Here is a 23787-nt window from a genome sequence, read left to right on the forward strand (position 1 = left end):
TTCAAAATCGATAAAATAATAAAATCATCGTTAAAATGGATGAATTTCAAAAAATATACGTATTATATTGCACTGAATTTAAGCTTGTTTAATTGTCAAAAAATAAAAATAAATTGTACACTTGAAAACAAAACATTATTATTGTTTAAAACTAACATTTCGATTATTAAAAAAAAAAAAAAAAAAAAATGAACAATAGCCTACAGTGTTGCACTACTCTTATATATGTATTTACAGATTAAGTACATCCATTAAAATAATTTACGCTATATATGCGTGTATTATTATATATATACGCATATGCAAACGTATTTATATATTATCGTAAACACACTATGCTAAAAACTGCATACACTAGACAGAGAAAAAAAGTCAACGTATCATTATTATATATAAGTAATAAATATAGTTAAAAAATATTAGTCTTAGCAGATCGACTTTTCACACATTATATTATAATTTATAATATATATAAATATTTATATATATGTATAAATATATTCATTAATGCTATTTACGTATTTGTCTTTCATTTTATAACTTTCACTTAGCGTTACTGTTTAAATTGGTGTAAAACAACAAAATAAATTATTTTTTTAACAATAATGACGATATAAGAATATTAATATCATATTTCCATGTATTATAATCTGACAACAAAATATTTTTGCTGAAAATATTTTATTTTTAATAATTTTAGGAATTCTATGTCGTTTCAATAAACTTTTGACAGTCGAATAGTACAATTTAAAAAACCTACCCTGAATCTATAATTACGTATATATGTGGATATAAACAAAAATCGTTTCCAAAGTATGTTTCAGATGACCTTAAAAATATAATATGCATAAACGCTTATTAGGTACCTAAATATTATGTTAAATTACAATATTTTAATACGTATATAATTTTTAAAATTACTCAATCAATCTAAATAATAGTCTAAACGCTCGCGATAAACGTCTTAATATCTATAGAAGCTGTTTACAAATTTTGAATCTTGGATAGGCCTAAAATATATGTTTTAGATTGTCGGAATTACGACTGATGTATATAATAGGCGTAATAAAAAAAAAAATATAAATAGGTATAGAGATATATCATACAAATGAAAACAAAACAAAATAATAATAATATTAGGTAATAATAATAATAAAAAAAAACTTCAGTATACAAAAAAATAATTAAATATATATTAATTAAATAGTTTATTATTATGTTTAATCGTAAGAAAGATTGTAAAAATAAATTAATATTAATAAAGCATTAATCTATATATATATTTACAAGAGTTGGGAGAAAATACTTTACTCGGTAAACATAAGGATGTATTCGGTCATTTTCTTTTATGTATTTATATCGTTAAATAAACCCTACTCGATGAAAAATATAAACAAACAAATTATATTATAATATATTACGCGCTTAATGATAGAAATAAAGAAACAATATTTATCTAGGAATATGAACATAAAAAAGGACGAGCTAAACGATATTATCGTGGTAAATGTAATAAAAACAAAAAAAAAATATTGATCACAACGTACGGGGGAAGAAAAATGATAAAATAAAAACATAATAGATGTGAACGAAAACGTCGGTGACAAAAACGTATACAAACTTTAACCAGAAGAAATCGGCGAAGACGTAACTACGCCGTTCGGAAACTTAAACGAAACGAAACAAAAAATGATATCGAACAGGAAAAAATAAAAATGAAAGTCGTACACGGTTTACGCACCCGAATTAAACATAACAAATAAATATAAATTAATAAAAAATCCTATCATTACAAACGAAACAATATCATATCATATAGGTACATAATATAATATAATATTATTATAATAATAATACTTGCGAAGTAGGAACAACGTCGGTCGTCGTTTGGAAACACCTCGGAATAATGTATCAAAAAAACAAGCCCCGATATGGTATACGCGAATCCGGAACGAAGCATACCTGTACCCGTCGTCGCGCGATCTATAAACACCACCGGGAGCGGACGAAAGAAATGAGAATAATCTTCTTCACCGCCATTGTCGTAACAATAACTTAATGTATCTAATGTGGAGGGAGCGTAGGAATGAAAACCTATCTATTGTATGAGGTGTAGGGTACAGGTAAAAACACTGAGAAATCGACAAACCACCAGTATAATATTGTGTGGGTCCGACCAGCGATTCCGCACAGGTTACCGGATACAAGGCATTTTACGTATGATTTACGAACGGAATTTTTATACTTTTGTGGGCGCGAAATGCGTACATATAATATAAATAATATTATCAAAATATATACCAAACAATAATATTAGTCGTAAAACGAAGGATAAAAACGAAAAAAATGAGTAATAAACATCATATCATATTATTATCATTATAGTTTATAGAATACATATTATAGAGGCCGCGCCAGGCAATAGCCGCGATATTGATTATTAATTATATTAACAATACTAATAGCGGAATCGTAGACCTTCGGCGGAGGGAAGTGATTTTTATTTTCTCGAACCGTCAGTATTTTTTTCATATAATATGTTTACGGTACGAGTAAAACACAGACAGAGAAATGCGGACCTACGAATGTGAAACTCGTGTCGTGTTTCTTGTGTTGAAACATTTATCAAGAAAAATATTAACTTGTCAAAATGTTTCTTATTAGTAAAATTTTTTTTTTCCGTTTTTCTTTTTCTAGTCCTTAATATTAAAATTATAATTAGATATTATTTAAATTAACTCTCTATGAATGTAATATAATATATAATATGTATAAATATTATGTAAGAATAGTTTGTATATAAATAAATATATATAATATAATATATATTTATAAATTATTTACGTATTTTTCGAATCGAAAGAGAAATTCTATACAACGTTATTATAAAAACAATAACAATAATAATCATGCGACATGTAATTATAATTAATCATTATTATTATCATTACTCTATTACTGTGCGCGAAACGTTGTCGCTGCTCGCTTGCTGCGTTTACGTTTTAGCCTTGAGCATGTCGGCGGATCCCTTGTCCAGGCCGCCCATCTGCAATTTGTGCTGCTGCTGTTCATGAGACATCTGATGGTGCGACATTTGCTGCTGCTGCTGTTGTTGCTGCTGTTGCTGTTGCTGTTGCTGTTGGTGCATACCACCGCCACCGCCTACTACGTCCATTTTCGTGTGATCTTGCTTTTTGGCCTGTTCGTCCCGTTCCCGGCGGGCCTGCTCGTTGATCTCCTTGACGGCCCGCAACTCCTTCTTGAGTTTCATACGCCTGTTCTGGAACCAAATCTTGATCTGTCGCTCGGTCAAGCATAGGGCATGCGCAATCTCGATCCTCCGCCTCCGGGTCAGGTAGTGATTGAAATGAAATTCCTTTTCCAGCTCCAGTGTCTGGAATCTGGTGTACGTCTGACGACCGCGACGACGCGGGCATCCGTTCGGACCTGTGGACAAAAAAAAAATCAAATCGACGCTCGTTAAACGTTCTATAAAGTTGTTGTGTGCTTATAGGTACATTATACAGAACGATATTATCTTATGGTTGTGACACCATCTCAAGCAATCCTTTTAGGATACTGAATAGAAAGTGGCGCAAAGGTTTAAAATTTAACGCCGTCATTCAGAAGAAAAAAAATTTAGGCTAATCAATTAATAAAGTGTCACTATTGCTGTTTTTTTATAGTATATATCAAGTCATATCACATCATATAACTGCACACATGGTTACTGTTAGTAATATATGTTAACAACACAAGACGATTGATTGCGAGTTAGAATGTAGGCGCGACAATAGTATATACGGTGTGGAATTCGAGTGCCGAAGTATTAAGTCCTCGTGATAAATCACCCAGTATGAATAACACCGAAACACTATAAAAGCTGCGCCAAGTCTGTATCAAATCGCGGCTTTCTGTCCACTTCACCGAGCCACCCGACATTTTTGCTGTTTTAAGTAGAAAAAAATTAACTTAGTTTTTTTGAACTTAACCGTAATATTATAAGTATATAACACAACTACACTCTACCTATTAAAAATATGGAGGTGCACATAATAATAAGTTATACCATTAAATTGTGTTCAAAATCGAAATTAAATTAGCTTTCTTGATAAAAAAAAAAAAACAGATACAAAAAATGGCGTGACGAAATAGTTAACTAGCGAAACTTTAGATGAACACTGCTGTCCGATTGGATCACATATGTATCTTTAAAGTGACTATAAGGTACATACATTAATAATTATCAATTTTCACCGAAAATGGTGTAAATCTATTGTAATTACGCCCAAATACATGCGAATTCATTGAGGGTTTGAACACCAAACAACGATCCGCCGGTCTTTTGTAAAACAATATTACGTACGATTAATCTACAGACTTCGAACATTAAGCACGAATACTACTCGTTTAAACTAGAGATTATAGAAATATTGGTACACAATAATATAATTATACATAATTCGTAACTATATATAGGTTCTTTCCGGAGAATCGGAAAAACAGTATTAATAAAAATCCGAAAGGGGTTATAAATTGTTGTTTTGTATAAGGTATTATTGTTTAGGCTATAATATGTTTTCATTTATTTATATGGATATTTTTTTATGTGGTTTATGCGCGATTGACTGGTAATACCTAATATTATACACAAAGTTATATAAAATCCCTATATATCTGTCAGTTGCAGTACTCACTACCCATATATAGTAGCGTGTGTGAATCAGCAGGATGTTAAATTTACGGTTTAACAATTAATAAACGAGCGATAGTAATACAATAACACACAACCGTTTCATTATAATGACCTATTTATACACATTTATTAGCTATTGTTTCACGATAGACTCGAATAAGACGCATTAAATATAAGTGATCAAAAACTGTATAGCGACGTCACCCTGTCGGTGGCCTAATAAATGCGAGATCGATATGGACCAGGAGGACTTCAATGCCGTCAACCCGCAGGTGGCGATACACCATTTAAGACCCTAATATTTGTTCGGGGCCCGACGAAGTAGTAAAATGTTTGACACGAGAGGTTCGGTCGAGCGCAGACATTGATGAGAAAATAACGGAGAATTTTATCCAAGGAACTGTGTCGTTTAAATACCAATTAAAAATCAAAAAATTAACTTTGAGTAATAAGAAGTCACACGCGTTCTGATGCGCAAATATATGAGTTAAGCCTTCGAGTGGACGAAGGTAAAGGAGTTTTTATACGTAACTATTAAATTTCGTAAAATAATATGAACTGTGTAAAATATAGAAAGAATGGCCAGTTTCTTATTGCACTTGTGCGTACAAATGCGATTTTCCAACATTACAATACTTCATAATGTAAGATATAGGTACGAGTGTATAAGAAATTCGTTATGTTACATAATATGCGTGTTGAGGAATTCGCGAAAGGTGTACGACGGCGGCAATATTAAAACACGCAGCGGCTGTATCCCTGCCACTGCCGCCGAGGATGGCTGTACTGGGAATTAACCGTACGCTCTTTAATGGCGCCACTACCAAGGGCGGAGACTGCAGCGATTGCCATGGTTACAGCGGGTAGACCACCGAGAGGGTCCTATTTCTCTCTCTCTCTCACCCACCCACTCGTTCTCTCTCACTCTCTTATTTTCTCTCGCTTTTATTCTCATCTCGGTCGCCTCTCGCACGAAAGTATTTTCGTACACGACGACGACCGCCGCCACCGCCGTTGCCGAGTCTTTCGAGACGAACTGAGGTCTGCTTTTTGTCCACTTCCAAATTAGCGTATAGGTACTTGTTTATAATAAAGTGCTTAAATAATAATTTTATTATTATTATTACCTATATCATTATTGTGGGAAACGACAAGTAAATCAGTATATTAGAGATCGTCAAATACAATTTAGCGGGTGTTATAATCCCGATCGACCGTGGACGACACCACTTAATGCCCGATAAAATATAGTCACACGCAGCTATACAACTCTATATAAGTATCTAGTAATGTATAAAACACGATTTTGTACATCATTACACGCGTGTTATGTATACGCCAGCCCTATTGTGCATTTAATTTTATTTTGATTCCATTTCATCATTATTTATGCACTGCGACTTGTTTTGCGTTTTCAGTGAGTACCGGAATTATATTTTTTAACCTACTGCACCGCAATCGTCATCGTGTGGGCATTATAAAATGTCCTTTTGCGATTATTTCCAGCCCAGTCGGCCAATTAAACGAGTACAAAAATTCCATTTAAAATGCATTTTACCATTATATATACATGTTGTCCCGCACGCGTTATAATATAAACAGACATGCGTAAAAATAAATGTATAATACGCTCCGAATCATAAACGCGATTAAATTATATGTAGGTACTTATATACGTTTGGTCGTTGTATAATATTATTTTATCGCAGTTACATTTTCGACGCCCGAGCACGTTTTAAGAATATATTAAAAATGTTTAATATATTATTTATCGACGACGCACGCGGGTTACTGTTTAAATGAAAAACTTCCGTGACTATAACAGTATAGCATGACATAGTCCATTTTGCTGTGGCAATACAGAAAAATGAGAAAATATACATAAAAACTACTTTTGATAAGTAATTCCTATCTTATTTATATAAATACAACGATTTATTATCAAATTTTCTGTCTTTAAGAAGATGCCTCAACCATAAGCGCAGTTGACTCCGAAGCAGTCTCCACGTGTATAGTCTTACAAACAAACAACAAAAGAGTCAAGCAGAGCCAATTTTGTGTTATTAAAACGTATAAATATGAGATTTAATTGACAAAAACATAATTTTTGTTTAAACGTAAATTTATTTTAAAATGCACATAGCTCGCTCAAACATTGAAAGATATGGTAAAAACATATAGATACAAATCTTTTAAATCACCTAAAGCTTACCTAACCTTTAATATTATAAAAATAGAATAGTAATTGGCTTAAAATATTCTCAATTTGAAAACTTTTTAAACGGATTAGCTTTTGTTTTTAGGAATATTACTACTTATTCATACAGTCATAAATGTCACACGATCCAGCACGTATTAAAACCATATTTCCGTTTCGAGGGCATCTCCCAGAAAAATTATTTTATGAGCATACATAAAATAATATTTTGTCACTAATGAATATTAAATAATTTAGGGACAGTCGTATTTATATAAAAAAAATACCATAAACACATATAATGATAATTATCTTACCTACAGCACAATGAATAAACCGCAGAACAAGTTTTGCAAAATTTATTATTAAATTATACTATATTTTTCATAAATGAAAAAATATACTATGTTTTCCTAGATAATTCTGATACGATAATTTCAATTTACAGTCGCCGTCGTAATTTTTTTAGATGTAGTAGGCACTTTTTTTACAAACTATATTATAACAGTATGAAACAGTTGAATTAATTCAAAATAAATCGAGACGTAAAACTACATGATTTCCCCAGCATGCCGTCTCATCAGGCAAAAAGAAACAACAACACAATCACGGACATCCAATAAAGTTCAAATCTTTATAACGTATAACCTCTGTTTGAGTATTTGGTCAATTAGTTATGATATTTTATATACTCGTTTATTTATAAAACATACAGATTTCAACAAAACTAAATGATATTCTAGTATTTATAATATATATATTGTCCACAGAAAATACGACCTTATAAATTTATAATAATATATATTATGTACGAACAGAGTACATTATTATTATGACGCACGCAATACGAGTATATGTGTGTAGTTTGGTCGGTTCGACCGATTTAAACGAAAAACAAAAGTCGGACAACTTCTGTCGTCAGATTATTTTAACGTTCCTATAAAATATACTAACAGCATTAGACTACTGTACATTATGTAAATAGTATAATATTTATATCATATTATTATTCCCCCATCCACCCTCGATCATTGCATATAGTTAACACGCATGACGCGGTGCGTACCGAACGAAACAAGAACTTTATTTACATGATAAAGTTTTTTTTTTTCGTAGGTTTTCTATGTGTATACATGATTATAATAACAACATATGTATAAAAACGCGCTGAAGGACTTCAGCGAAGGGTCGTAAAACGATAAACACAGTGAATTGGGTTGATCAAAGATTTAGAACGACGGAAAGATAACAATCTACGTCCGAAATAAAATTTAAACAATCCGCGCGCAAAGAACCAAACTACATTTTTGATAATTTTATAATAATAGTAATAATATACAAAGTCATAAAATGTAATAACGTTTCAACTCGACGAAGAAAGTGAACATACCGACGTCGGTAGTTCGGATAGGATTTATGAAGCGGATTTTATTACATATTATCTTACGTAGTGCTGTATGACTAGCGACAATCGTATTTTAAACGGCTGTCGTGCAACCAGTCATATTTTGAGATGATAGTGCGTATTGCATAACGACGTACGGATGTAAATTGTAACTACGACGAAATTGACTTGGCGCACGTAGTCCAAAAAAGTCTAGAATGACGTTCCCGAAATGCGTGCACTTATGATCTACTTATTACGTTCTATTATAAAAACGACGGATAGTAATATTAAATAAATAATAATAGAAACAATGAAGATAAAAATAATAATTATTCTTAAGTCATTCGACGACGATAACCGAACAAAAAGTATGCGTTTATAGCATGCGAATGTTATTTTTGAATTGTTACTGTTGTGTTACATGAATTTATTTTATTTTTATTTTTACATTTATAATAACTAACTCGTGCGTATTTAGCCTATGTTAATATATTTAATACGACCATAACCAAATTATAAGTTCAATCATTTTTTTTTTTAAATCCACACATTGGTAGTAACTATTATAAAATACCTATAGACTATAGTAGTACTATACTGACGTTAATAATATTGGTAGCTAAATCGAACATAGACCATAGAAGACCGTAAACCAAAATATGTTCCAATTTTTAAAATTGAGTATGAGTAAGTTATTATTTAAATTATTATTATTTAAATCACGTAGAAATACCTATATACTATATAGTATATACCTACTATGATTAAAATTTTTAATGCATTTGCATATTTTTCTGGTTAATTTTATTATATACTTAATAAGTACACAATGCATGTCACAATGTCTATGCTCAAATACTCAAAGTTCATAGTTCATATTTTTATATTTTAACGTTTAAATAATATATTTTTGATTCTTAAAAAGCATACTTTAATTTTTATTGTATATTTTGATAATTTATCGAAAATCGAGCATTTTGGTAAATATTTTACATGAAACAAGGTCATAATTATATTAAATTGTGAATTTGTTACTAAAACTATAGTTTAGTTTTTTATCTTGATGGCAAGGGGATAGATTAGATTAAATTTGTATAGGTTGAATTTGTTTTTTATACATATTTTGGTACATAGACAATTGAATAAAGTAAAAAAATTAAAAACAATTAAAATAAATAAAATAATTAAAGAAAAATTTAAATTTTTTAGTGTAATATAGGCATGCATTTTTTTTTTTTTTTTTGTGGGAGAAGCATATTTAACTACATACTTTTAAATGAATAATCGATAATTTTTGGTGTATAAAATCCTTGTTCTAACTATGAAAAATTTACTTATAACTTATACGCTATGAATAGATAGTTAATAAAAATACTCGTAAAAACGATTGTTGGCAAAAAAAAAAAAAACAAAACCAAATTGTATAACATATATATTATTATAGTTGAAGTGTGCAGAATAACAAACTATACAAATATAATTTATATCTGTAATTTATTTTAACATGAGATAAAAACTCCTACATAATTAAAATATTTGATAATATTTATATTGATATTTATATCACAATCGTTCGTATAATCTATCAACTAATTTCGAGCGTTGTGTGATGGAATTTCGACATCAGGTAAGTTGTTTAAAGTTTTTTTTAATTAATAAACTTGAATTTAGAGATCATTGGGATCGTTATCAAACTGTATTATTTTTCTAATTAAAATTACCTACGAGTTGGATGATCATTTTTACGATTGTAATTTTCTACAGTTGTAAGTATAATATACGTATGACAAGTATTAAAAATAAGATTTATATTCTTCATATTTTAAAACAATAACCGCACTAATTTCAATAACACATTATTCACCAATGCTAACGGTATATTGGCATTTAAACAACTGATGAGTTTACTAAAAAACATTTACAAATTGCAATCAATCGGAGCGTAAGTATTTAATACGTCGATTAAAAGTCAAATTTCATGGTTGAGTAACGTCGTGTCTTAATAAACGTAAACACATCAAATGTCTGAGACCGTAATATAAATTTACTGTAAGTAACATTTTATAAACGAACAATACATGGTATTATATAGTGATATACTGGCAGTAAACGATAATAATTGATGGTCGATACATCATATAGTAATTTAAAAACATAGTTCCAATGTTATAGAGTTATACGCATGACAAATGACCTACCACCTTTAATGTTGTTTTAAGTTGAAATATTATCTGTTTTTCTTTTATATAGTCGCGGAAAAAAAACATCAGGTGTGTATAATTTTGTGTGACCTCATCCGAACACGAATTTCGAAAAAAAAAAATTTAACACTCGTAACAATTTGAAAAAACGGTAGCCAATTGTTAATAATTAATAAAAAAAAACCTAATCTGGCAGTGTCTTATTAGTTATTACCATATTTATTATCATATGTTAATATCGCAATTTTCTAGTAACGATATTTTTTTTCATGTGTCATCAAATTCATTCGATTTACTGCCAGGCAAAAACTCGTTGTATAAATAAATATTACACGCCAAGTGTTGTCGTTTTTATATTAGTTATATATTTAAGACTACGCGTATACAAGAATATAATACATGTATAACGACTTCGCAGTGGAGTCACGTCCGCATAAATACAGTACACGCACACAATTATTATATTTCGGTGCCATTAAATTTAACCGCTGCAATGATGATAATAATGATGATAAAAATAATAATAAGAATAATTTAGTCGCAACGGTGCGGTGGCGGCAGATGCGCTTAGCAAAGAGAATGCGATAAGAAGCAACCGCCGGCGTTTTCTCGAATACGATATCATTATTATATATTGTACCTTATACATATTATATTCTCTCGTGTACTTTTATTTATCGTTATTATTATTATTATTATTATTATTTTTTTAATTAAAACCTACGGCTCGGTTCACGAGAAGAAATATAGAAGAAGGAGAATAAAGAAAAACGAATGAGACTATGGGAGAAAAAGAAGCAATTATATATACCTACTGTCGTGAGGGTGTGTAAGTATATAAGTATACGCGAAAAGGGGTTGGTAAATGCGAATAGGTAGGATAGAAGGTTAGGGCGTAAGGATAGTACTGTGCATAGAAGATATCTCGGAAAAAAGGGGGAAAAAGGGGAGGACGCGTCGTTTAATTGCACTTAACAATAAAACGCACCCTTGCGCGGGCGCGCGTGCATGTGACGTCGCCACTGCCGGTGTGTCTGATGAAATTACCCCACGCCGGTTTCGCCCACGTCGTTGCCATTATAATATTACCACCGCTATCCTGCTCAGTCCCGACCCTCCAAGAACTCGTCCATTATCCAGTCCGTTTGCACCGCCCTCGGTCGAAAATGCAGCAGTGGCTCTCTTTTTTGGCCTTTGCCGGCAGCTTACACAATTATTATTAATATTTTACCGTAAACGGAACACCGCTGCCAACTCGCTTCAAAAAATATGCTAAAAAGGGTTTATTAATATTATACATATTCGGGAAAAGCACGTTTATGCGGACATGGAGATGCCGTTTAACGAACTATGATAAATAATAAAATATTAAAATGATTTTCGGACGCAGGAGGAAAGAGCTTAAAACAAATTTATCACATAAGTTTAACATACCTGCCTACCTAAACATGATGATAATATCGAGACTACATAAATCATCTCACAATACTGATGAGCTGGCATGAAGTTTTTTTTTTTTTTATGAATAAATGTGTACTTGAAATATGTTTTTTTCAGAGGAAAAAAATGTAAATTAGTCGAAAATCGAAATATGGTAAACGAAAATAATCCTATGCAGTCGAGGTATTCTCGTCGGACAAAGTGTTATATTATTGTAGTAGTAGTACCACCCATGTGTCCCAAATACACTATACCCACAGTGTACATAATATGCGACCACATTTGAGTGCTTTAATTTAGATGACACGCCGTGCGTTCAAACTACATGTTTTTCTTAATATATATATACATACACTCGAAGATCGTAAGTTAAAACGTATACAATATATATCACGGGATCTAAACTATATATCTTCACAGTATAATAAAGACGACATTCATCTAGATTCTAAATCTTTCAGCTTGCACGACAAAGCTTCTTCACACAAACCTACATATTATGTATAATTTATTTTTTATTTTTTTTTATTATTATAATTTATTTAAAATATAATAAATGTATATGTAGACACAATAGATAAGTTATACTTTTCATAAGCAAAATTATACTTATTGTTATCATTATCATTGACTATAAATTGATTACAATTTACAAATATACTACCTAGCAGTTTGCATCGAAAATAGCAAAGCCAGCACGAAGCCGACTATTATATATTATATTATATTCATTTTAACGATTAGGGGATTAGATTATAAAACGTTAATCGAAAAAAAATTCTATTTGAAAAAATTACATTCAGTATAGTTGCTCCGGTAGATCAATCTTCGATTTATACTACAAAAGCACCTTTGTTTATTGTATATTGTGGTCCAGAATATACGTATCCGAGTGATATAATTTATCGACTATTATTCTTGAAAGTATGTGTCCCTATACAACGCTATCGTGGAGATTTTTTCTTTACATTTTTCGCACCTCATATTTCAATGACTGCGCTGCCCTCCATGGGTCCTTTAAATTTAACGCGGCGCTGCAGAAAGACGATCGTTTTCACATTATATTATACACACACATAGAAAAGTAACTGTCAACGTGTAAGTACATGTGTCATGTGTGTAGCTCACCTCAAGGCTTCAAAACGCAATCCCCCAAATGTACGATTGGGGCACCGCTATACACGCGGTGTATGGAGATGGAAAACGATATAATACATATATACATACACACGCAATTTAACGTCATCTTTTTGAGTGTTGCTATTGAAAATTGCCCATCCGTCGCGTTTATACATACACACGTATTGGCATCAGACTGCGAAATGGTAGGTACATATATCAGTCAACACGCGATCGTATATACACATATAATGAAAAGACCCTCCTCTCATCGGCAACGTACGTTTTCATCAAAAATTCGGCAAACGGCTTGGAAACGGCAATATCAATTTGCAACGCTGTAAACAATTCTACCCCCTGACATCCCCCCACACGACAAGCTGCCCTAACAAACTATCCCTCCTCCATGTACATGCCAAAAGGAAATGCGAAGTTCGTCTTTCGAATTATTGCCATAACCTTTCTTGGCCCTTTTTGGAGCGGCACTTGGGACCGCTGCCGTTTTTTTCGCTCTCATTCTCTGATACTACATAGTATCACCTCTCAACCCAACAGTGGCAGAGAACAATGGTCGCGAACAGATGGCGTATTTGGTGTATATTACACAATTCTGCCCTCCATCGGAATGCATGTATGTGTGTGTAAATATATGTGTGCACAATATAGGCAACGGGTATACGACGGTGATACAAGGGGTGAGAATAACACCTAAGGGAAATATCGAACTAGGGTTTCCCTACATATACTGTAGCTATATTGTATTATACGAACCGAGCTGAGTGGAAAATGAAATGAGCTCGTATTTTTCGCAGTTTTTCTACTCTACGACACCTTATATATAAACATGTAGATGTATATACATATACTCACATCACCTCCAGAGCACCTGCGATTTTGTACTATACGCGTCTAATATACGTTTCTCTAGAAAACGACTGTTTTTTTCTGTTATTTGCGCATATGTGAAAGTGTAGATATATTTTTTTATCTTCGTTTGTACGGAATACGAGATCCAACAACCCCGTAGCCGAATACCAATATGGAAATAACATCATATATACATATAAGATATAACATAATATATCAAAATATAGTGAGAACCTACCTCTAATTCATAAGGAACACAACATTTCAATACGAGAAATAAACTATATGATATGCACGCTTCTGCCATTTTCTGCCATTTCAATCCGTCTTTATATATAATAAAGATAAATAGAATTTTATTAAAATCATTACCTATATTGTACACATAAACGTTAATCGAAATTGTTATTCGTTAGTAAAATTTAGTAAAATTGTTTAGTTTTTAAAGAAAAGCGATATCATTATACTTCCGAAAACCTATATTATTGAACATTTCAAAACGTTTGAATCATTGCACCTAATAAACGAATAACGTGACCTATAATATACACGGTATATCTACGGAGTACCCAAATTCTCTTTAATCCGCTGGAAAATACCTATTGTGGTAGGTATGTGTGTGTGTATAAATCGTTTGACCTACATAACAAATATTAACTCTATACATAGGTATCATAATATAATAGAAAAAAAACGTACCGTATCGAATTATTACCTAACTCTTATTTTTTTCCCATCAAAATCAGGTCACCCCGTATAGCATATAATACCAGGTAAGAACGGCGGCCACAAAACCACACAGACATAAACACATATATGTACATAAAACCCTTCAATTCGATCACATATTCTAGTTTCATTGTGAACATAAGAATCGGTCGAGAAAGGGATAAAGAAAGAATAATATCGCGTTTGTATAATATAAATAAGCAGATAAATACATTCCATAGTGACCGTAGAAAATAATATAAATATAATATGTAGACAAGAGTCATACAATTTCATGTGCATACAGTATGCACACAAGTTACCACGATTAGCGAACAAAATTTTCAACGCAGTATTTCACCCCTTCTGTTTTCTTTTCAGTACACGCATTTATCGACAAATTTACGAGCACGAGAGGGTGCAGTATATCATAACGCATATATACATAATATATAAATGTACACGCATAATGTATAGATATATTTTTCAAAAGACATTTCGCCAAGACCCCGAGACATTACTTTTACGCAACGATCTTTTGAACAGCAGAAATTTATACGGGGGATGTTGTAGTATATATTATATATGCGCCGAGTGTAATATATTTTCTTTGCAGAGGGTTACAAAGGACTACAACCGAGATGAGAGAGCGCGGGAGCCGCGCCCCCGCCAGAGATAACGGCGCGGCAAACGCTACACAGTCATCTTCATGGCGCAATAACCATAATTCTTCGTTTATATTATTTTTTAGTCTTCTTTTTTTTTTCTCGTACACAATAAGAGGGTTCGGAAGGTTTTTAATTTTTCCCTGTCTTGCCGCCCACATATATTATATACGTACTACCAATAAGCCATCTCCCGCGGAGTGCAGCCGGGCGCGAGGAGATTGCCGACAAAGCATTTTATTGGCGCACCGATCACGGTGCTCTTTTTAGCATTATATTATACGTCGGTACAAGAAAAACAGTGAACGCTTAGTGTAAATATTTTCCCAAAATCGATAGTTTGATGTTCTTTTCACGTATCTTCTACTACACGATTCTCAATCAAAATATAGAAAATATATTATAATTCACCCCTTAAAATATACAAATAAAATGTATTTACATAATAATATAGTGGATACTCATATCGTATGTAGCAGTAAGGAGACCAATTGAACTAGCGTATAAAAACTCATATTCCGTTCGGACGCTTACACGTATCATATTATGTAGGCCACCGTTAACTTATTTCAACAATAAAATAATTTTTTTTTATTCTTCTCTCTTAGTCCATTTTTAAACGAAAATTCTTTCTCAGTTTTATCATTATTCAGGAGAAACGGAGACCGCGTTTGGATCCTAATTATACAATAATATTTCAAACATACATAAACATAATAATATAATATCATATTGTAAGACTAACGTTCGTTTTGGCAGGGCAAGCTGCATCACGACTAACGTCGAACGAAATATATTAGGTTTCAAAATCGATGTCCCCCATACATTATACGTGTTATAATATATTGTGTGTACAATTATATCGCATTATATTTGTTTAAAAAAGAAAAATAATCTCGGAATAGACGCAGTCGTGTAGAGCACGGGTATTGTGATACGAAATTATAATGGTATCTCGACGCATATCGAATGCGTATGTTCGTTTTCAAAAGCATTTCTGTGCATACAAACCTTGGCGGTTGAAAATCGAAAACTATTCACGGTATGTGCGTGCATAGAGTATTTATAATAATAATGCTCGTTGGCATTGAAAAACTACCAGACGTGGTGTCACATGATGATATTAATATAATGTACAGCACTAAAATCAAAAGTAATAAATATAGAAACGAAAAAACTCCGAGATACAAACCAAAACGCCAAAGAAGAACCGTTACGAAAAGCACTTTTTTGTGCGAGTTTTGGACTAAACCCCAAAAAAAAAAAAAAAAAAAAAAAAAAGGCAAGACGAGGTCATTAGACGATTTATGATTGTGTGTATACAACGCCACCAACTCGCGAGCACGTTATAAATTATGCAGTACCTACCTATCTATAGAAAACGTTGTACAGATTTATTACAGGCCAAATGCGACAAATGATGTTTGAAAGGCGAGTCGAGAGTTCGGGACTAATTGTCACAACAACGGAAAAGGGTCTAAAATGATTTCACGGACGTATTATAATATAATATACGATATATTTGTACATATATTTCTGTACGGGTCGACGTTTACCATTGTTACTATCGTGATAAGTGTGAGCGAGGCAAGCAAGGGTTGCAGGGGATCAAGACGTCACGCTGCAGCACTAATGTATATTATTGTGTATAGACGTCGTATGTATACAAACTAATGCGTTTTATTGATCCTACACCGAAAACCGTATGGGATAATAATAATATGTTGTCTGTAATAGTAACGGTCACGCACTCTGCGCCTGTACAGAAAAAATCACCTCGGACAAACCACAGAGATTATAATAATAATAATATATATTATGTTTAGACGTTCAACAAAATTATTCGATAATCCGTAGAACTCGCGGAAGACTGTGTAAATCAGTCGTCGGTGACCGATAAAAAAAAAAACAGCAACAATCCAGTAGAAAATAAAAATTTATCGTAGGATTTATTGTTGTTATTATAACTTATAAGTATATTATATTATGTTATACGCGTGTGCGTTTTGAATTCTTGCAAAGCAGTCTGACGCTGGCACGGCAGCATAGTAAGTGAAATAATAATGATAATACATTATGCGTGTATAACTGCCAAGCATCATAAACGTATATGGGATAAGCTATGAACTTAAACGATTAAATTCCCGTTTTGTAGGTTGGTAAAACGAATGAACTATGCAAGGTTCTGAATGTATATTTTCACTTTACCTGGCATAACAGCCGGTGTAAGAAATATTTATTAATAATTTCCTACAAAAATAAGACATTCAAAATAATTTCCATAATATTTAACGATAACTCTTAACACGAATACTTTATACTTCTATATAAATAATACAAGTAGAGTACCTACAATTTTCAATTGAAAAAAAATTATAAAATGGTCATTTACCATAATACGCAAAATTGTATTTATTTCGTGAACAGGTTTTTAAATTTTTTAATAAAGTACTAAAATTGTACACTAAAAATGTGTAAGCAGTAAATTATGTGTAATGGGACAGTTATGGATCTATAAAATTTATAATATGAGTAGTCGAACTATTTAGACTTGAAATTACAATATTTACGCATTTGCTATACAGAAACTCTAAAAATATATAACTCATGCTAAATGCACAATAAATGTGTTTTAAAATTTGTTTTATGTATTAAAAAAAAAAAAAAAATTATGTCATTAAATTACTACTAACATAGTCAATACAGCAAAAAAACATGACTATATAAATTAAACAGCACTGTGCAGTTATGTTTGTATATATTTCATGATATTTACACGTTTTAATTTGATATTACGCTGTATATTTAAGAATGAAGAGTTTAAAAAAAATAAAACCTGTGTATATGCACGTGATATTTATTTTAAAAAAGATTTCATCAAATTGTTTAAGAAATCTACGACATTCCAAAATCCAACGAAATAAAATGTTATAAAATTAAGTAATTATACACATAATATAGTGAAATATTCCAAAACATAATAACTTCGAAGTCTCTACAATTATTTTATTATATAACTCGTGATGTCCAATACGTGGTGCAGATCGTTTTAGAACGAATAAAGGCATAACCGAGATATGAACTGGAAAGTATCAATTGCGAGTATCAGCATCGAAATATCGACACTGGCTATGAGTAAATGAATACCAAATCAATAGCACTAGTGCACTACCATTATTATACTTTCTGACCTCAAAATAGTGTAATCACTAAATTATTCACAAAGAAGTGACTATAGGGCGCGCGAAATTGCATTATATCATATGATACTAAATCGTCGGGCGTTGTTTTAATTTTGTTCTTGACAAGAGTCTAAAAAGACGTTTTGTCTCTTGTTTTGCGGTCTGAATTCAATGGCTGCATGCTATTGTGAACCACAAAAACCGAAGGAGATGGATAGATTCGCGAACACACGCCCAGAATAATGCCGAACCGGTTCCGGTAAACCTACCTATATATATATATAATACACGATGTTTTATTTTCTCCCTCATGGTATGTATTATTTTTTTCCATACATCCCCCTCCCCCTGCACCAAACCTAATCATCGATAGTCTATATCCCGGACTGTTACAAGTGTTTTTGTATATTATTATTTATTACGTTTCGATACAACCGGAGGGCGATAGAATCGCAAACTCTTGCTGCACCTACTATTGGCGTGCGCAAAAATAATACGATTTTCGGAGTAAACGCGCCCCGGGGCTAATAAGTAGGTATAAGCAAACTTAAAAATGTTTACGATAAGGAAAAATGAATAACCCGGGAAAGGAGGATATAGCTAATGGTACAAACATTTTCGGTCATTAAACCACACACGCATACACTACTTTTTAACAGCAATCGTATGACACGATCAGCGAATAAAATATTCAGAAACAGTGAACGCAAGGTTAGACGTTAAAAATGCGGAGCCACCGGGTGATTTTGAAATAAGAGAACGTCAAAATGGTTTTCGAAAAACATTTCTGGTCGAATAATAAGAGATTTACTTATACACACAACATTAAAATATATAAATTTAATATACATTATACACATCATTAGCATAATAATTACGCAGTAATAAACAAAAAGAAAAGAATAATTTAAAAATTAAATGTCTTTTTTTACTCATATCAAAATAGATTTTAAATGTATACAGATTTTCGATAAAACTGAAATGCTTTTAATACTATTAATATCAGTAATATCTATGTAGATTTTAAATGCATGATATTCAAATGTTGAATATCAACAATAGGAAATAATCGGTTCTCTATTTTAATAAACAGACATCCACACGACACATACACTCATACATATAACTATTAGACTTGTTAACTTCAATATTGTCGTACATCAACGTATACGTGTAAAGTGTTTTATTGAATCTGATGGTTCTAATATTGGCAATGAAAAACAATTGTTATTTGATATAATATACTCATGCTATACCTTGGGTATCTATTACACTACTTTCAAACAAATGGAGCGATCACGTGATTAACCATTAGCACGCAACATGTACAATATACAATGTAAATAATTAAAACGTATTTGATCTCTCCTCGACATATCGATCAACGTACCCACAAAGCTATTTTTTTGCTATGGTACCTAACTCTCGTCTCGATTATGACGTGTTCTTATTATAATAAGGTATGTTTTCGAACTAAATGATATTATTATGAAATCGGGCGATTTAGTGGTGGGTTTATCAAATAACAGCGGTAAGTACACACACTATTGATGTGCGCAATAAAAATAGATAATTATACGATTAATAACTAATATTTAAAAAAAGGGTTAAATGTTAAAATATAACGGACCACACAATTTGAGATAATTCGTTTTAATGAGTTATCATTAACGTTATAACGAGTTATAACGTAATTATGCATTTGTTTTAACTTGTATAACTGCATATTATATGTAATTTAATGTGTTAATTGAATTGTGTGTTTATCAGTATTTAAATTACACTGTTATTTTCCAGTCTTTGATATTTCGCCGATACACTAGTCAATTAGTTTTATTTCTACATATACAACGCCAATATTCACTGAATCCACTTGTATAATGAAAACACATATCGATCATTAAAATAATAATAACGATAATAAATTAACTTTCATATGACCTAAATTATTAGTAAAATGTATGATAACCATGGATTTTTGCGATTTTTGCCAATTGTCTTTATTAATTCTATACCAAGGTGAACTTGTTATTAGAACCTAACCAGACCATATATCATTTTGACACTAGTATGGTTTGCCCTCTTTTTTTTTTTTTTTAACAGCGATCAAAAAACTTTTCAATCCTACGCAGAAAAATCGATTATAATAATTGATATTGAATCGAGTTCATAAATAACAACACGCCATTAACAGCCATTATCGTGGCGCCAACATGTACAACTATACGAACAAACGTTTGCATTGTTAGAACGGGAAAAAAATTAGACTAAACATAAATAAATTAAAATCATTGTCTCAAAATTCGAATGAAAATATAAATAAAACACCGAAAATATGATTGCATTCTATTTCATAAAAATTGTAATTAATACTTTTATAATATACATCAATTGCACGTACTACATTTATTGGGATTAGAATGAAAATATAATATGTCAAGTAACTATCAAGATATATCTACAAATTATTCGACGTATTATGTAATTATAAACGGAAAAATAATGTGGAAATCAAAAAATATTTTTCATTTATTTGACTTTGAATACTCATTTTATTGGTACCTCTTGCAGCAGCGATATTTTTTCGATATCAATTTTGACCTTCTATTTGAACGCATCTCGTTATCAGCTGCAAAAAATATTATGCTAATATGCATTTAAAACAACATATCTGTAACGATTGTCGGTAGCGATAAGCTATAAACAGTACCTTAGCTTATTCAAAAAGCACATTGCAGAAATCGAAGTCGTGAAAAAAAAAAACAAATCATAATAGAAAATTTGAACACATTGCATTTTAAAAGGGGAATACATTTGCATTGACAAACTATTTTGAACAAAAAGTTTTTAAGTATATTAACAAAAGTAGTGCATCATTTTCAGATGTATTTAATAAAACAAAACACGGAATAGTCGTAACAGACACATAAAATATTGTTTCAATAATGTATACACAATAATTTTTACAATTTCCTTTCTGCGCAGTATTATCAAATTATTTTATTCCAACACATGACATACATATTATTTAATATGATACGAGAATACGAGTAACATCCGATTATCCACAAAGTATATTATATTATAATAATATTTTATGTTATTATAGTTACAATAATAGCACAATGATATAATACAAGACAGCGTTCAATTTTATTAATCGTAAAAACGAATGTTAAAGAAACTCAACAACCCAAGGATTAATGATGATAAATCGTAAAAAAACTAGTCGTTGGAAAGGTCAATATAGGACCATTGTCCTACACAAACAGTATATTTATTCTCTGTTTAAAAGAACAACACTGAAACTGTGAAACCATTATTTAAATAGAAAAGCTCTGAGATTTTAACGACGGTTAGTTTTAAATGATTCTAAACTAAAATCAATACCTCTTAATACAGAAATCTATGTTATAGAACATTTTTTTATTTATTTTAAAAAAAATTAATTTTAAAAATTTAGTATTTCCTTTGAGATAATATTAAAAGGCCTTAAACTCGACTTGTTTATTATGACAAAAGCTATTTTAATACTAATAAATATTATTTCACCTTTTCTTCAAAATTATGTTTGATTTTTAGTTTTGAATAAATTATTTATATAAATAAAACATAAGTATTGCTTTTTTGTGTAATTTTTTATAATTAGTAATTTTAATAGTTAAAATAATTCTTATCTAGGAAATGATTTTGGTTTTACAAAGATAATTTATGTTAGGTTCTTTCGACTGATTGAATTTTAATGCGGTATTACAATCATTCTAAGCTATTTATTTCAGATAAAAAAAATCGAATGCAGCAAATATGTTATCCTTACATATTTTTTATCTAAAATTTTTTTAATACAAAGAAATAGTATAAAAATTGTCTCGATTTTACTATTCGATTTGTATATGAATATTCTATTTTAAATTTTAATGTATTATTAAACCAAGATATTAAACGAAAAATGTTATTATAAATTTGTACAGGTATTTGATAAGGTATTACAATTTATTATATATATCATATTTAATTTTTAATTAATGTTAATTTAAGTTTAAAAATGAACATAAAACGTTTCAGAATAAAATATTGGAAAATATATTCAACACATCACAGACAATGTTGATATCTTAATGTTTTAATAATAAGCTAATTTACTAAAGAAGCTAAGTAAAACGTAAATAACTGATCGTATACATTTGTTGTTACACACTTGAAGACGAAGACTACAAGAAATACTAGCGGATGTCCTCTTTAGAAAATTATGACAAAAACAAAAACTTACATAGATATATATCGTGATCACTTAAGTGACTTTTCTTAAAATCAATAGTCAGAAATCGGATATCGGATGGATATGCATATAGTCTTAGTTTCATTAGATAATAGTAAGATCGGATTAACTGTAATAATTAAATCAAGAATAACGACCCATAATAAATGTAATATTTAAGTCCAAGCTGTTTAAAAGTAAATTCAGATTAAAATAATATGCGTTTGGTTGTCGCGCATCGACGACGTCGCGCGTCGATAACAATTCACAACAATATTATATCCGGCCGATTATTATTAATTTTCCTACCGTTTAATTGTATACATTAATAGAATACTTTCTAGTGTACACGAAATTACCATATTATTGTGTTTAACGAAACGGAGATAGCGAGTGTAATTTGTTTAATGAATATTACTAAACACAAATATAGTAGGCACCTCCTCAGTGATAATGATACCCAACCTCGGTAAATAATTCACACGCGGATTTACCTAACACGAACGCGTATACTACGACGTGTATCCGGAATAAACACATACGCACACACCATATTAATATTACATATTACATCCAACAGTCGTATAAAGCATTATATTATTACATTGCAGTTGCGACCTACCTCAACGCATAAACTGTACTGATATTGTATATATTATTATGTTTATTATATGCAAATAAATGTTTTATTTCTCGTTATATTAATATCGCGATTTACAAACGTGCACGCACCCAGAACTATGCACACGCGTTTAAATAATAATTTATATTATTATTATTACGTATATTATCCGTCCGCCAATGCCTATATTAATACACCTGAACACAAAGAAATGTTACTCTTGAAAACAATTAAAAGCACATTTATAATTTTTTTTTTTTTTTTAAAGCGAATAGAGTAGATCTATAATAAATACATCAATGTATTTTATGTTGAATAAATAATATGTAAAACGCGATATGTAGCCATCTCAACACTTTACTTGCTTAGTTGCTTACGACTTTGATCACTATAATAATTACAGTCCAACCGCTCAATAGCCGCAAACAGTACAGCTGCATTCCTG

General features: G+C 31.0%; 1 protein-coding gene across 1 annotated transcript in view; it reads right to left on the bottom strand.

Annotated features, from left to right (window-relative positions):
- Positions 1-2820: 2820 nt before the first annotated feature.
- Positions 2821-23787, bottom strand: part of LOC112596357 (homeobox protein abdominal-A homolog) — a 31920-nt gene continuing 10953 nt past the window's right edge. The window contains exon 3 of the mRNA XM_025342037.1: positions 2821-3447. Within this exon, the coding sequence (XP_025197822.1) occupies positions 2996-3447 (452 nt within the window). The 3' untranslated portion in view covers positions 2821-2995. The remainder of the gene's footprint in view (positions 3448-23787) is intronic.

The sequence above is a fragment of the Melanaphis sacchari genome, unplaced genomic scaffold (assembly GCF_002803265.2).
Source record: "Melanaphis sacchari strain LSU unplaced genomic scaffold, SCAv2.0 Contig0_pilon_pilon, whole genome shotgun sequence".
Classification (NCBI taxonomy): Eukaryota; Metazoa; Arthropoda; class Insecta; order Hemiptera; family Aphididae; genus Melanaphis; species Melanaphis sacchari.